Below are 16,935 nucleotides of genomic sequence, written 5' to 3'. Positions count from 1 at the left end.
TAAAGGGCTGGAGCACTTTCCCTATGAAGAAAGGTTGAAATGCTTGGAGCTCTTTAGCTTGGAGAAACGTCGACTGCAGGGTGACATGATAGAGGTTTACAAGATCATGCATGGGATGGAGAAAGTAGAGAAAGAAGTCCTTTTCTCCCTTTCTCACAATACAAGAACTCGTGGGCATTCGATGAAATTGCTGAGCAGACAGGTTAAAATGGATAAAAGGAAGTACTTCTTCACCCAAAGGGTGATTAACATGTGGAATTCACTGCCACAGGAGGTGGTGGCGGCCACAAGTATAGCCACCTTTAAGAGGGGTTTAGATAAAAATATGGAGCACAGGTCCATCAGTGGCTATTAGCCACAGTGTGTGTGTATATATAAATTTTTTTTGCCACTGTGTGACACAGAGTGTTGGACTGGATGGGCCGTTGGCCTGATCCAACATGGCTTCTCTTATGTTCTTATGAGCAATTAACAGGCATCTTTTATTACCTTTTATTGGTTACAGCCAGTTTGGCGTAGTGGTTAAGTGCGTGGACTCTTATCTGGGAGAACCGGGTTTGATTCCCCACTCCTCCACTTTCACCTGCTGGAATGGCCTTGGGTCAGCCATAGCTCTCGCAGAGGTTGTCCTTGAAAGGGCAGCTGCTGTGAGAGCCCTCTCAGCCCCACCCACCTCACAGGCTGTCTGTTGTGGGGGGAGAAGATATAGGCGATTGTAAGCCGCTCTGAGTCTCTGATTCAGAGAGAAGGGTGGGGTATAAATCTGCAATTCTTCTTCCTCTTTCCCACGCAAATGCTATCCAGACTAAATGGTCTTCCAATTTGTTTATTACACTATTATGCCATTGGAATCTAACTCTGTATCACTTTGCATTCTTAACCACTACCTGCCAGCTATATGTAAGTTCTGCTCACTGTACCCCATTCCCTCGTCTGAAGAAGTAGGCATGCATACGAAAGCTTACGTTCTTGACAAAACTTTGTCGGTCTTAAAGGTGCTACTGGACTCCTACTTTGTCCCACTGCTTCGGATCAACACGGCTGCCCACTTGGATCTATCTTTTAGCAAAGGATTGAGTTTTAGAGGTCACCAATTCATAGGTTAGCCACTAGTTGGAAACAACAGCACAGAATACACATGCACCCTTGCGCTTGAATTTGTCTAATTCCCTTGGGAAAATGTCAAAAAAGCCCTCTTTTGTTTCAGTGCCCAGTTTGGTGTTTGATTTCTGTTTGCATCCGGTTCCAAGTCAAGCCATTTGCACCAGCGATAGTCTGTCATGGTTGCTTCCCCTCCAACCTGAGTTCAGGAAGCGAGGAGAAAAAACCCAAAAGAAAACCGTAACAGGCAAGCCAAAGGAAAGAATCTCAAATGAAAGCTGTAACTTACTGTAGCTACTTTCGCTATCGCTGGCAATAGAAGAAACATGTTCTGCAAGAACAGGACAGCAAATTAAAAGGACATAACCAAGCACCAGAATGTCATAGAGCCACCCCCGTCATGCAAAGAGGGTGCGTGCGCAGAGCAAGAGGAAAATCTCAGCATGGCGGACCAGCCTAAACCGATGCAAAGAATTGATCCGATGAAGGGCCAAAGCATTATCGCTTGTGGATGGGTGGGGAAAGAGCGACATGCCAATCTGTCAAGAATGTTTCGAAACGGAAGGCTCCAGCGTTCCGTGAAAATACTGGGGGGTGTCTAGATGAGACTCTCCCCTGTTTGCTCTGGGGTGGAATTCTAGCAGGAGCTCCTTTGCATATTAGGCCACACACCCCCTGATGTAGCCAATCCTCCAAGAGCTTACAAGGCTCTTTTTTGTAAGCTCTTGAAGGATTGGCTACATTGGGGGCGGGTGGCCTAATATGCAAAGGACCTCCTGCTAGAATTCCACCCCATGTATGCTCATTTCACACCTTAGCATCCTGACATGGGAGAGTACATACTTTGTACAAGAAGGTCCCAGGCTTCATCCTTGTTGAGTCCAGGGGGAAATTTTAGGCATGGGAAAGATTTTTCTCTGCCCGAGACATGGGAGAACTACTGTCAGTCTGAGCTAAATGGTTCTATGGTCAGATGAGTAAGACGAAAATTGCAGGGTTTTGCCCTGACCATGAAATACAAACTGCAAGTTTTCCTCAGGGCTTTGCAGGGAAGCAGGGGGGGGGGGGAGTTAACCCTTCAATCTCTACCCAATGGCAAGAACCAGTTCCCCCAATTTTAAAGAAGATGGCCTTAATAGGGGGAGGGACGGTGGCTCAGCGGTAGAGCATCTGCTTGGGAAGCAGAAGGTCCCAGGTTCAATCCCCGGCATCTCCAACTAAAAAGGGTCCAGGCAAATAGGCGTGAAAAACCTCCGCTTGAGACCCTGGAAAGCCGCTGCCAGTCTGAGTAGACAATACGGACTTTGATGGACCAAAGGTCTGATTCAGTAGATAGCAGCTTCATATGTTCCTATGTTCAATATGTTTTAATCAGAGGGCAATCTAAGGATGAGGAGGCATTAGGAGTCTGTAATTGGGGGTGCGTTCACACACACACAACAATGCACTTTCAATGTACTTTGCAGCTGGATTTTATCGTGCGCAATGGCAAAATCCACTTGCAAACGGTGGCTGAAGTGGGTTGAAACTGCATTATTTAGCATGTGTGAATGTACCCAGTCTGCCTTCCAGCTGTTTTGTACTGGAATTAGCAATGATGTGGGCCTCTGATTCTGTGTGGGACCATGAAACAACACAGGGAGGGTTAAGATTTCTTCCCAGGCACTATTTTTTTCTGACCTGCAATGGACTTACTGGGCTGTTTTGTCCTGCTAAAAGAAACTTGTACGCTTTGTAAGCTCAAAGAGCAGTACCAGGAGTCTGCTTCATGCCAGAACACTGCCCCTGCCTTCCAGTGCTCTCTGGTAAGGGTGACTTATCCACCTTCCCTTTACCAATGCTCAATGGTAGGGACTGGGATTCCGGTTGTCAGTTTCCAGGCATTGGTGGGCGATCTCCTGCTAGCACACCCAATTGTTTCCCGGTGCTCATTGCAGTGGTGGAAGGAAAAATAATGGTAAAGACCATAGATAATCACAGGATAAGTGTGGTGGAATTCTAGCAGGAGCTCCTTTGAGTATTAGGCCACACATCCCTGATGTAGCCAATCCTCCAAGAGCTTACAAGGCTCTTTTTTGTAAACTCTTGGAGGATTGGCTACATCAGGAGGGTGTGGCCTAATATGCAAAGGAGCTCCTGCTAGAATTCTACCCCTGGTGACATCACTTCTGGTTTTCCCTGGAAATGACATCACGACATCATTGATACCAATTTTTCCTCCTGCTGTAGCATTGTGATAACCTGACAATCCTAGCAGAGGTATTTCTCCTGACCTATCCTACTTTGTATAAGCGATTTGGGAACTATTTGGCAAGGCTTTACTCAATTCCTGACTTTGGGGTCAGGCAGTAATTTTTCTCCAGGCCACTTTGGCCAGGTGTCAAGATATGGGTCTTGCCATGAGATCATGTCACCTGCATTTTCACGCATTTGCTTTGTCTTTGTCTGCAGGTCTTCATTCTTTGTAGCATTGTTATAAGTAATTTTTTCTGCCCTGGCTAGCACCAAGCATTTCTTTCATGACCAGCAAAGGTCATCCTTTATCTGTCTAGCTAGAGACTGTTAACTTTTGATTCTGGGGGAAAACTGTCTGAAATGTGGGGGGAGGGAGATGGAGAGTGGTTATCTTTGAATTACTGGCACCTCCTAATTTCATGCCAAGGCTTGCATGTCTTAATGTCTATATCATTAATGGCCACGGTAAAGTATAAAGGTATAGCCTGACCTGTGGAGGTCAGTTCTAGCAAGACCAGTCCTTGCTGTGAATATGCTCATTGTTAAATAAAGCCTAATTAGATTTACATCAAAGAGGTAGGATTAATGAATACTGCACAGAACTTGACACCAGGGATCCTGGAGGTTTTTTTGTCATCTTCTGGGCATGGAACAAGGGTCACTGGGTGTGTGTGGGGGAGGCATTTGTGAATTTCCTGCAATGTGCAGGGGGTTGGCCTTGATGACCCAGGAGGTCCCTCCAATTCTATTATTCAATTCCAATTAGTTGAACAGACTCAGGTGGAGGTTGAGTCAGACCCAAAGATGCAAAGCATTACCATCAGACCTCTCCATGGTGTGGCACCAGCTGCATATGTGTAGCTTCTCAGGTTAATGATGGTAATACCCGAGAGTCAAAACAAATTAGTTTTAATTGCGAATCCTTCATCTCATTCTATTAAATTCCTAGGAGTATCTAGGCAGCTTCCAATTTCTGTGCCAGCCATAATTAGGAGAAATAAATTTATTCTATTAATGCACAGATGGGCTTGCGAATGCTCAGGCACATGCATTAAAACAATTTTAAAACTCTACAATTTGCATCCAGAGAGAGGACTTGGCTGATGGATCCCATCTTGGGAATGGCAAGTTGCAGTTTCCATGGGCCCCTGAGATTTGGCTGAGTAAGCAGCAGAAGGTATTATTTTCCTTAATACTGTACCTAAAGACAGCCAAGGTGTAAGGATGGCAGGCTGTTGCTGAACTGGAGGCATATGAACTAAGAGGCCAGATCTCCTGCTTAGGTTTGCCAATCTCCAGTTGGAGGCTGCAGATCCCCCGGTTTGGAGTCCTTCCCCCTGCTTCAGAGCTACCAGAAAGTGGGGGAAATGGCTGCAGAGTGCTCCTCTCCAGGGTGGAAATTATCCCCCCCAACAGGCAAGAAACAGGAAATAAGTACAATGTGCCTAGGTAACCAGGAAGTGATGTAGGCACGTCAGTGACATCAGGGCAACACTGGTTTTGGGGCAAAACTCTATGGTAGAATTAGCTTCAAACTATAGTTTTGCCCCAAAGCCAAATCATCTCCCCTCACATCACTGGCATGCCTACATCACTTCCTGGTGATGTAAGCACACCAGAGTCACATGACAGGAAGAATGGAACCTAGAGTTGTCTCCTCCACTTGCAGCTGCTGGAATGGCCTTGGGTCAGCCATAGCTATCGTAGGAGTCATCCTTGAACAGGCAGCTGCCGTAAGAGCTCTCTTAGCCCCACCCACCTCACAGGATGTCTGTTTTGTGTGTGTGGGGGAAGGTAAAGGAAACTGTGACCACTCTGAGACTCTGAGATTCAGAGTATAGGGCGGGATATAAATCCATTATCTTCAATATCTTCCTCACTGGACCTAGAGAGCTAAGGTCACACAAATACAGATCAAGCACCACAAGGTGCTCCAAGATGACATTTCAAACATTGAAACGGATGTGTGGGCATGAGAGTGCTGCCCCGTCTTCTGTCTTTGTAGAATCACTATCTAATGAGCCTGAAGTCTATATGCAAAGAAAATGTATGCACATGGGCTTTGTCCTCTGAACATGACGACTCCTTTTTCAAATGGAAATAGCCTCCACATGTCAATGTCCTATGCACATCGATTTCATGCTTAAGAGCTGGTGACTGTGTGTAGGCAGGGGTGGAACCCATATGATGTGTTCACTCCCCAATGTGTGTGTTGATTTTGACATGTGAAACACTGCCTGTAGAAGACTAGAGGGAAGAACAAGCTAAGGATCAGAGCCGTGGAAGAATCCACCTTGGGAAGAAGCCGCCTCTGAATGACTTTGCTTTGCCATTCCTTTGCTTCTCCTCGACATGCATCCAAACAGAAGCTGGAGCTCTTGCCATCTACATGTATTTGCTAAGAAAAATATTGGGGTCTTGATCAGAGCATGTGACCCAGCAGGTGGGGCTCAGCAAACCCACCTAAGGGTAAGGACCCATGGACCGAAGTAGCTCTCCAAGGTTTGAGACCTGGTCTCTCAGAACAGGTCTTCTCCAGCCCTGCCACCCAAGATGTCTGGGATTCAGTTTGGCACTAACGAGAGATGTCTGGGATTCAGTTTGGGACTAACAATCAATACATGTGCCCAAAGGAAGTACTTCTTCACCCAAAGGGTGATTAACATGTGGAATTCACTTCCACAGGAGGTGGTGGCAGCTACAAGCATAGCCAGCTTCAAGAGGGAATTGGATAAGCATATGGAGCAGAGGTTCATCAGTGGCTATTAGCCACAGCATATTGTTGGAACTCTCTGTCTGGGACAGTGATGCTCTGTATTCTTAGTGCTTGGGGGGCGGGACACAGTGGGAGGGCTTCTAGCCCCACTGGTGGACCTCCTGATGACACTTGGGTTTTTTGGCCACTGTGTGACACAGTGTTGGACTGGATCCAACATGGCCTGATCCAACATGGCTTCTCTTATGTTCTTACTATCTCTGAGCTATGATTCCTTCGAAACAGGAGGACCCTTTGGAATTAAGTAGGTTGCATTGTGGATGCACCCAGAGCATCTGGCTGGTTGCTTTGGGAAAGATAACCTGTCTAAAGCATAAGGTTCTAATGGCCTTTGGGCAAGATCTTATGTGATGAGCAGGACTTTTTTTTTGCAGCAGGAACTCCTTTGTGTATTAGGCCACACACCCCTACTGTAAGCTCCAGGAGGATTGGCTACATCAGGGGTGCACAGCCTAATATGCAAAGGAGCTCCTGCTACAAAAAAAAAAAAAATCCCAGGTGGTGAGGAAGCTGGCTTTGGCCAAAACCCAGCCTTTCTAGTGAGTTGGACTTCTGCCATTACACTCTTCCAAAAAGCCATAATCATCTCCATCTATGGAAAATATATGAAAGTTTGTTTGGTCCAGATTATACATTGTGGGATGCTGCTGCTTGCTGCTGAGCTTGCATTCCATATTTTGCAGTGACTGCGTTGCAGTGGCAGTATGGGCATCCGGTAGGCCTATCGCAGAGAAATCCGGCGCTTTGCAACTGACTCGCTCAGCTCCACAAGACATAATGCACCTCCCTTTATGGGGAAAGTCAACCATCCGATGAGGTTAGATCAACATCTGGGCAGCCCCCCCCCCCCCCGATCTGCATCACAACTGTGTGCACGGGCAGCCATTCTTGTCATGAAAAGCGCATTCACAGCAGTAGGCAATGTGCAATGGTTGGGTCTTAATCATTTCCACCCCGAATGAATTGGCTCCTCCAATCGAAGGAGTGGCAGAGCTCTACGGAAAGTTAATGGCCATTATGAAGGTCAGGTGAGTTCATTACAAGTTAAGAGCAATGCAGGGAGAGGACCCCAGTTCTCGGCCACACCATTAGGTGTACCAAACAATCTGGAAATCAATTGCAGGACCATCCGTTTCATCCTATGCCATTTCTCTAGACCGTAATAATCAATGGAATTCGGAACCATTGCAAAGTGGAGTCTGCTCTATCTAGGGCCCTTTTTGGGGGGAGGGGGAACTGGTTTCCTGTGGACTGAAGAAATTAAAAAAAAAATAGGGGCTTTCCCTAAACATGGCCAAAGAAACCCATCAACATTTACTCTCTTTGGACCTGAATTCACTTAGTGCAGTGGTCTTCCAGTTTTAGGGAACCCTTTCCAGATTGATTTCTCTGCCGCGAAACTATCTGTCTGTGTTTCTGAAACCCTGTGTCTTGCAGAGGTTTCTAGAGCATGTAAGGTGACCGTAGCTGGTTCAGGCGAGTGCTAACCAAACTCTATTGTCACCAGGGGTGGAATTCTAGTAGGAGCTCCGTTGCATATTAAGCCACACACTCCTGATGTAGCCAATTCTTCAAGAGCTTACAAAAAAGAGCCTTGTAAACTCTTGGAGGATTGGCTACATCAGGGGATGTGGCCTAATATGCAAAGGAGTTCCTGCTAGAATTCCACCCCTGATTGTCACCCTTTGTGAACTCAGGTGAACAGTACATGTAACCTGGGGGTTCCATGATTAGAACTTCTTACGTGTTTTTTGGTTCTCAAAATCGGTTCTCAAAACATACTGATCTAAGCCATGGTGCTGAGAAGGGGGAGGGTGTTAATTCTCCTCTGTGCAGCATTTCCTTGAACAAAGCTGACCTTTGTTTTCAGCTCTTGTAGGGAAAAAAAGACAGGCATAATGTAGTCTCCTGTCTTTTTTCTTACTGGGAAAAAACCAGCAGAGGGAAGAGGAGTTAAATCTTCTCTTGCATCCTCCCTCCCCAGGGCCACAATCCTGATGCATATCGGGCTTCCTTACTGCTGTATTTCAGACACGGCACTCCAACTCTGGGGTTGCATCTAACACCAGGACCGATTCCGCACTACGTTTGTTCTGGGGTGGAGAGCCCTTTTGCTACCGGGGCTTCGCTTCGTTTTCGCACAAGTTGTCCCGGAGCTGCGAGCTGGCGAGCTGCTATTCCGCAGCAAGTGGGATATACTGACAAGCGGTTTCCACTTGCTGTGGAATAGCGGCACGCCAAATCACAGCTCCGGGGGAACCTGTGCAAAAACGGAGCAAAGCCCCGGTAGCAAAAGGGCTCTCCGCCCCGGAACAAGCGTAATGCGGAATCGGTCAAGGACACAGTTTTTGTATATACAGCCCTTGCAAGTTTGCTTTTGATTGTTACAACCCACATGATGGTGCTCTAACAGGAGGACTGGAAGGTTTGGGAAGACATAGTCTTTCTCTGATCATCTGCAAAGCGAGATATTGAGATTCTGCAGAACTTCCCTTTCAGCCCTTTCTCTCTTTGAATTTTTCTTTTGAGCAAAAAGAGAACTGATTAGAAACAGGCTCCGGTTCCCTAAAAGATGGGGAAAGAAATGGATTGTTGGATTGCAAGGAAAAGTGGGAGTAAAGAGGAATTAAGAGAATTTCTCTTAAAATGCCACCCCGCAGGACACCGTTAGTCTAAAGAACTGTCCTCATGGGATCAATAAATGAATTATTCGAAAACAGAAGGCATCGCTTACAAAGATGTCGGCATATCTGTTTTGAATGCTGTATGCTCTTTGTATTTTCATGCAAAACATAAAGACCCACCGACTCCCTCCCCATCGCATTCAAAGCTTGGTGACAAATAAAAATCTAATCTTCTGCATGCCAGGGTGGATGGTCCTCGGGGAATGAACAAAAACCAAAATAATTTTTAAAAGAAAGAAATAGAATACTAAAAAAAAAAAAAAAGGTTATAGTGACCATTCCTGGAAACTTACTCAGAGTCTTTGTTCCATAACCGTCGTCACCTAATCCGGGGAGGTCCTGCACGGAAGTCCCCAGAGAGAGCAATGAGAGAAAAGAACAGCCGCAGAAGAGGAAGGAAGAAGTCAGTGGAGTTGAAATGGATACTACCATGACAGACCATGTTGAGTGCACAGTCTGGATTCCTGCTCTCATTTGGAAATGAGGGTCCTACGTCCCACCCTCCACCTGAATCCCCACCAGATTGCCAATAAAAGTGACTGGTTTTGGTTCGGGTGAGAAAGCCCATGCAATTTTCAGGAAAGCTGCATTTCTCGTTGCTTCTATCAGCCCGTTTTTATCGGTTGAATTTGTTTTTGTTGTTTTTTTTCAGGTTGACTTGCATTTGTCATTTTTATCAGCTTGGCTTCTTTCCAGGGGTGGAATTCTAGCAGGAGCTCCTTTGCATATTAGGCCACACTCCCCTGATGTAGCCAATCCTCCAAGAGCTTACGAGGCTCTTTTTTGTAAGCTCTTGGAGGATTGGCAACATCAAGGGGGTGTGGCCAGAAATGCAAAGGAGCTCCTGCTAGCATTCCACTCCTGCTTCTTTCATTTCTCTTGTTGTGATAGTCTTCTTGTTTCTGTTGTGAGCTACCTGAAGCAAGTTATGTGAAGGCGGCCCACAAATTTTCTAATGAAATGGAGGGGAAAAAAACTCTCTCTCTTTACAAAATTAGTCAAAGTGTTTTTACTGGTGGTGTGGAAAGGTTTAGCCCAGCCTCATTAGATCTTGAAAACTAAACAGGGTTAGATCTTGTCAGAACTTGGATAGGAGATTGCCAAAGAAGTCCAAGGTTGTTATGCAGAAGCAAACCTCCTCTGTTTATCTCTTGCCTTGAAAACCCAATGGAGTCACCATAAGTCAGTGGCAGGAAGCTAGCTAATGTTTTAGGCAGACACGATAGTGCACACACACACAAATGTGCAAATAAACCAGCAGCTCTCTGATACTTCTCCTAGCGCTCTAAAAAAATTCTTGTCTGAATCCAGACTTCCCTCTCTGGCATACCCATTAGCTCCCCAGAAGTGGGGGTTTTAAAATTCACAGTCAATTGCCCTTCTAACTCCCACATCTGCTGAACTATTTCAGAACCCAAATGGCTCGTACTTCTGATTTCTCGCTTCTATCTGAAGCAGCTCTTGTGGCTTTCAGAGGTATCACATTTAGATCCCGAAGTGACTGGGGAGACTACTGTTTTAGGTAAGGTAAGGTAAAATTTTATTTGTATCCCGCCCTCCCCGCCTAGGCAGGCTCAGGGCGGCTAACAACATTTCATACATATACATAAACCTGGGAAGCCAGTCGTGTATCATCATGGTGCCAGTGTGATAGCTTCAAGTTGGGGAACGATGGAAAAAGAACGGATTTTGTTGTTATTGCTTAGAACATATCGGTAGGATTTTTTCATAAGCCACATTCGGTAAAAAGAGTGAGTACCACCCCACCAAACTGGACAGCACAGGCTTTCTCTACAACCAAAACTCGAAATGCAGCGATTTCAATGAAGGTTTTAAAAGTGAGGTTTGCAAATTTGGTAATGGAGAATTCATCAACCGATGGGTATAGCTTTATTATTTTTTTTTTAATTCCCTGGGGAGTTTGTTTTTTTTTTTTAAGAAAAGGAAACTGAGCTGAATCCAGACCGCTGTCAAACATTGGTCACAGTAGTAATGCCTCACCTGCCCTGACACTGTCTTTTGTTTGCCTAGGTGTGTGTGTGTGTGCATGGGAGGGATTCCTGGTGTCATGCGCTTCACCCATGTGCTGCATCGTGACATCGCCTCTAAGCCATTTACTTACGTTCCGGATCACTCGTTTCCTGCTCACTCAGCTCCTTGTTCTTGTAGAATGGAAATTTTCGTGAAAAGATGAAGTTCTTTTTACGCTTGTCATTGAATGACTGTGAAGGAGAAAAGGCACGGGGGGCAAAAAACAGGGACGTCTAATTGTTGTCACACTCATGCTGACAGAACAACTAGTTTGTAAAAGTGGGAAAAAACCCTGTAAGTGACACAGATTTTTTTTTATTTTGATTTTTAAGAAAATTAAAAAGCAAACCAGCAGAAAAGTTTCAGCACAAAGGAGGTTAGGTCTCTGAAGATCTGGCTGGAATCAAAGATGGCCTCCAATGTAATGCTGAACACTGCAAGATGCTCATTTCTAACAAAACGATGCTCACTTTTGGAATGTGGACCAACCACGGCCTTGGGGTCTCTATGATAAAATGGACATTATCAAGTTATAAGCTCCCAAGAGTCAAAGCTCCCTTTGTTAGAGAGCTCATACCCCCGAAAAACTTGCCTAAGGTGCTACTGAACTTGAATCTAGATGTTCTATTGTAGACCACCATGGTTACCCCTCTGAAATTATCATGTTGTAAATGAAGGAAGTTTGTGAAATTCACACAGCAACTTCCTATGCTCAGCCTATAATGCTGTCCGAGAAGTGCGGCATGCACACTTTGAGGAAGCTGCATGGAACACATTGTCCCTTGGAGATGGCGAGTGTTTGATGTTCATTCATCAGACTCTCTGTTCCTTGGAGAACCTCTGTCTTTTCAAGTCATGCTCATTCATGAAGCTTGGTCTCAAGACCAAACGCAAACTTCCTGACTGGGATCCAGATTCAATCTTATTGGAGCCGGTGACAGTGTGCAGATTGTGGGAGTACACAACCATGATATTCATGAGCCCCATCTTTGTAACACTAGAGGGATTGACTGTGCAATCCTGTGGATAGTTACTGCAGCCCAAGACACTTTGAATCCAACAGTCTTAAATTGGAATTACTCGGTATAACGGGTGACCAACGGTAGCTCTCCAGGTGTTTTTTGCCTACAGCTTCCATCAGCTCCAGCCAGCATGGCCTGCGGTATAAGACTGAAGTTCCAGTCTTAATTTCCCTGCATCATTCTGAAAAGAATAGCTAAGTGGACCATCAAGAAAAAGGCAGGAGACAGGGCCTCTGCTAATTCAAGAATTGCCTGATGACTGAAGGAATCAGGGATGGCTTCTTGGTGGGAAAGGGGGCAGGACAATAATAACAATTGTCCAGTGAAGACAGGGGGTTCTAGCTACAGGCTTTAAAATGTCATCTTCAGTGTCCTAACTGAAGGACTTCTGCTCCTTCTTGAGTTAATTTTCCATCTTGCTTCATTAAACTCTTCTGCCACTGTCACTTTGAATTCAAAAATAACCAAAATATTGTGTAAAAACAAACACTCTTGACTAGTAAATACAAAATTAAGTAAATTATATTATCATATAATGAACAGCCTACAAAAGTGGGCATGCATTCATACAGTAGAAATTAAAGACAAACAAGAGTCTCAAATACAGTATTACAGGGAGGACCCCACACAGTCTCTTAATTTTCCAAACAGAGTACTGGGACTCAATAATAAAGTTCCACAGGAGTCCCTCCGTATTACGGAGTCCCTCTGTAATACTGTATTTGAGACTCTTGTTTGTCCTTAATTTCTACTGTATGAATGCATGCCCACTTTTGTAGGCTGTTCATTATATGATAATATAATTTACTTAATTTTGTATTTACTAGTCAAGAGTGTTTGTTTTTGCACAATACTTTGGTTATTTTTGTATTCTATATATCATGCTGCCACTGTTCTTTTGCACTGTCACTTTGAAGCAGACTGATAGATCTCGGGAAAAATGCCTCTTTCCTTCAGTTTTCTCCTCTCCTGCAACATACTTCTCTTTGCACACACCAAGAGGGAGGACATGCTACCTTGGCAGCATGATGCAGATGGCCCTCTCACCATCTGCACCCATCCATAGTAAGTTAGGCTAGTATACGATTATACTACTAGTATACTACTCTTTCCTATCTAGAATGTAGTTCTATAATGGACTTTTATTAGTCTGAAAGGTGGCTCTGTGTAACTATGTGACTAAGCTTGGATATCTGGTGCAAAGACACTCCTGTGTGTTTAGCTTTAATTAGCTCTGCTAGTCTAGCTCTGGGAGCTAGACTAACTATACCAGCTCTCCCAACAGTTCAAACCATTGGTATGCTTTGCTTGCTCCTATGCTATCTGTGAGATTGGAACCAACACCTGGCTACTGAATCTGCTCCAAGCCTTTACGGTCAGAGCCAGAGTAGATAGAAAAATGATTGTGGTGCATTTTGTGTTTTGATTCAGCCCCTGTGCATTTAAGGTAGGCTCTATCCCACTAGACCTAGCTCACAGTGTGGCTCAAATACATAACCTGATTGTTTTGGACCTAGAAATCCTGGCTTTGAAGACCCAACTCTTTCCTGGACTCACGGTATGCTTCTGGCACTGTTTATTCTCTGTGTGCCTCAGTTCTTCATCTGTAAAACAGGAGCTGAGCTCACGGGGACTGATGGGAAGGCAGATGTGATAGGAATGCTAAGGCTCTAGGCAAATTAAACGGCAGTGGTGGTTTCGTAAGCAGGAAATCCAAATTTAGCTGCGTTGATAGGCAGCATTAAAATAGCAATATGGCCCACTCTGGCTCTGATCCAGTTATAGTCATGTGCAGCATCGTTGGCCTGTGGTAAAAGAGCCAGATTCGAGTCCAGTAGCACCTTAGTGATGAACAAGATTTTGGGGGAACGAGCTCTCCAAGAGACAAAGCTCCCTTTGTCAGATATGAAGGATCTGGACTGAAATGTTGGCTTGAGAGAGGGTAACCATACAGATGAAGATATCTAAACCCGTCCTCACGCAGAGGTGCAAATGGGCATCGCCAGGGCCTTTTTTTGTAGCAGGAACTCCTTTGCATATTAGGCCACACACCCCTGATGTAGGAAATCCTCCAAGAGCCCTGTACTGAGCCTTGTGAGCTCTTGGAGGATTGGCTACATCAGGGGTGTGTGGCCTAATATGCAAAGGAATTCCTGCTACAAAAAAAGCCCTGGGCATTGCAATGGGAACCAAATGCACATTGCTATGCCAATGTAAATCTAGAGATTATCTGCACGCAGTCTACATCTGCTCACTCCAGGAAAGAAATGGCAGATGAGTATGACGACCTCTCAGCATTCATCTGACTTGGTGGCTTAGAATGTAATGCTTATACTAGTCAATGGCTTCTAACCATGCTGCAATTGATGGGGAGGGTTAAGGCCTAAACTGGAAGTAAGCTGCATTTCTTTCATTCTATTGGAGCAAATGGAATTTATGTGTCTCCTGTCTATTTTTTTTCCCCTGGGAATTATATGAATGAGCACTATTTTCATTCTGAAAGCTGTAATGGCCTTTGACTCCAGCCAGTAAAGATGCTGAACTCTGCACCTAAATTTCTCCATAATCTGTTCCGGAAATATTGCTGACTTTCTATGGAGCAGGATGGCTTTGCAAAATGTACCCAATTTAAGAAGGGAACTTGGTGTATCTTTCATCCACCTACTGCCAGTCTGCTTCTAGGGCCAAACCAGACATTATGGTAGCCACAGGTCCAACCCATGGCAAAAAAATTTGGCTATTTAATAAACGCATGAGGACTTGGTCCTGATCGGGCTTGTGGCACAGTAGGACCAAGCAATTTTCCTCCCCAAGCTCCATCTCAAGTGCTCAAACTGATAAAAAGTCATAGACCTGAGTCTGAGTTGATCCAGGATTGGCCTTAAATTCAAGAGTTGAAGAGAGGATTGCCCAGGGCTTTTTTTTTTTTGTAGCAGGAATTCCTTTGCATATTAGGCACACATCTCTGATGCAGCCAATCCTCCTGGAGCTCACAGTAGGCTCTGTAAGAAGAGCCCTGTAATCTCTTGGAGGACTGGCTACATCAGGGGTGTGTGGCTTAATATGTAAAGGAATTTCGGCTACAAAAAAACCCCCTGGGATTGCTAGGCCCCCTTGCCCGTCTAGTTGGGGGATTTGGGGGGCATTCCAAGAGTGGGTGGTGACATCCGCAATGTGATGACATCACCCAGAAGTGACATCACCATGTTGGGGACATTGTGGGGGGGATGCTCTGGCATTTGACCAAAATTCTATGGGTTTTACCCAGACTCATAGAGTTTGCCCAAATACTAGAGAGTCCCACACATGATGACAACACCCAGAAGTGATGTCATCATGCTGGGAATGTTGCACAATCAGGGCCGGTCTTTCCACTAGGCAAACTAGCTGATTACCTAGGGCACCGACCTTCTGGGAGCATGAAATTGGGTGCTTCCCATGTGACTTGGTGATATTATTAATGCAGGAAAGGGCACCAGAAATTAGCTTTGTCTTGGGTGCCAGACTGTCTAGGGCTGGCCCTCTGCACGATGATGCCCCTGTTTGGGGGTGGAGTTCCCCCACCAGCCACTAGGGGAGCCCCCAAAAGCGGGGGTACCCCCACTGGAACCTGGCAACCTTAATTGAAGATCAGAGAAGACAAAAGAGTTCTGTTCGAAATGGAAGGGAAGCCATCGCCGCTGGTCTAAAGATCTGGAAAAGGCCAACACCAGTTTTGGAATGGTTTTTGTCACAGCTGTCACCAAAGTTTCATGCCACTTTTACATTCCAAGCATTTAAAATTTAGTAACAGAAAATGAAAGGGGGGGGGGGAATAATATACATGAAAACCTACAAATGTCTCAGCAAGGAAAGGGTCGGGGAGGGGGACAGAAGATCTGAAAGGACTGGTCGTCATGCAGAAGCAACGTAAAGAAACCATGCATACACAAAATAAAGGCAGATCAAATATAGACGTATGAAGGGCTGAGAGCAATCAAAATGGGGGCGAGGAATCGGCATGCGGGTCACGTTAACAGCCTGCAGAACCTGACAGAAATTAAAATGTGAGGTGGGGTTTGCTTTTCTGTTGTCTTGTGATCCCTTCCCCACCCCCTGAAGGAAACCGTTTCACATAGTCACATTTCCTTGATGACATTTTAAAAAACTAACTCAGCAGGAACCACTTTACAGCAGACACCTGCCCAATGCATACACGCGCTCAAATCAGAATGTGAAAAATCGGACAATTGTATCTTTTCATTTTCAGAATTCGAGGGGTTATCAGAATGCTGCAGGAGTGTGTCGTGGTTTACTGAACGTCTACATTGCAACCATCACTTTACTTCAGCCTTAAGTGTGTATTTCCATGTTCTCCAAGAACCTGCTGTTAAAAAAGAAAAACAGGAATGTTTGCCTATAAATAAGGTTGCTAACTCCAAGTTGGGAAAGCATTGGCGATTTGGAGGTGGGTGGAGCCTAAGGAAGCCGGGGTTTTAGGATAAGAGGGCTCTCAGCAGAGTATAATGCCACAGAGCCCAAAGCAGCCATTTTCTCCAGGGGAACTGATCTTGGCTGTCTGTAGACTGAGTTGTAGTTCTGGGAGATCTCCACGTCTCACCTGGAAATTGGCAAACCTTCCTATAATGCTTATCTCATAACAATGCAGTGAACACCTGTTTCTCCTCGTGGCCAGAAGCCCTGACTGTCCAAATTTAGGGCCTCTTGGATGACACACAACATCTTATGAAACGTAGCACCATAATTGCCACACCTGGGATTTCAGGTCAGGTAGCTGACCAGCCAGGCCTCTTAGCTGCCCGGTAAAAAAGCTGGTTGCCTAGTTGCTCTGATTCAAACCTAGCAATTATCATTCCTGTTTTTAAAATATATATTTATTCCACATGGAACAGCTTTCGGAGAGCTGGTCGGAGAAATGTGGCTGGTGCGGAACACAGCAGTCTGCCTCCGGGGTGGGCTTTGATATTGCATGAAGCGCTACACAGGTTTGGCTCTGGGGACTCTGGGACAGAGTCCAGAACTGCTTCAGCTTTACTGCTGGTGGGTCTCCTACAGTGCCTCAGCTCAGCAAAGAGGAGAAGGCTGC

The 16,935-nt window shown here is 45.3% G+C and overlaps 1 protein-coding gene across 12 annotated transcripts in view; it reads right to left on the bottom strand.

Annotated features, from left to right (window-relative positions):
* The window catches only part of DLG2 (discs large MAGUK scaffold protein 2), a 1,647,444-nt gene that overhangs the window by 28,638 nt on the left and 1,601,871 nt on the right, over window positions 1-16,935 (bottom strand). For 5 of the 12 annotated variants that reach the window (XM_060234983.1, XM_060234987.1, XM_060234991.1 and 2 more), the window contains 2 exons: window positions 10,919-11,018; window positions 1,391-1,432 (listed from right to left, as the gene is read on the bottom strand). The exons of 1 other annotated variant lie outside the window; for it this stretch is intronic. In XM_060234983.1, coding sequence (XP_060090966.1) covers window positions 1,391-1,432; window positions 10,919-11,018 — 142 coding nt within the window. Of the gene's footprint in view, window positions 1-1,390; window positions 1,433-9,089; window positions 9,136-10,918; window positions 11,019-16,935 lie in introns of all 12 variants that reach the window. 6 more of the 12 variants (XM_060234986.1, XM_060234989.1, XM_060234994.1 and 3 more) reach the window with 3 other exon arrangements.

This window comes from Heteronotia binoei, chromosome 3, assembly GCF_032191835.1.
Source record: "Heteronotia binoei isolate CCM8104 ecotype False Entrance Well chromosome 3, APGP_CSIRO_Hbin_v1, whole genome shotgun sequence".
Classification (NCBI taxonomy): domain Eukaryota; kingdom Metazoa; phylum Chordata; class Lepidosauria; order Squamata; family Gekkonidae; genus Heteronotia; species Heteronotia binoei.
Note: the sequence above shows the minus strand (reverse complement) of the source record. Positions and strands in the feature narration are given on the sequence as shown.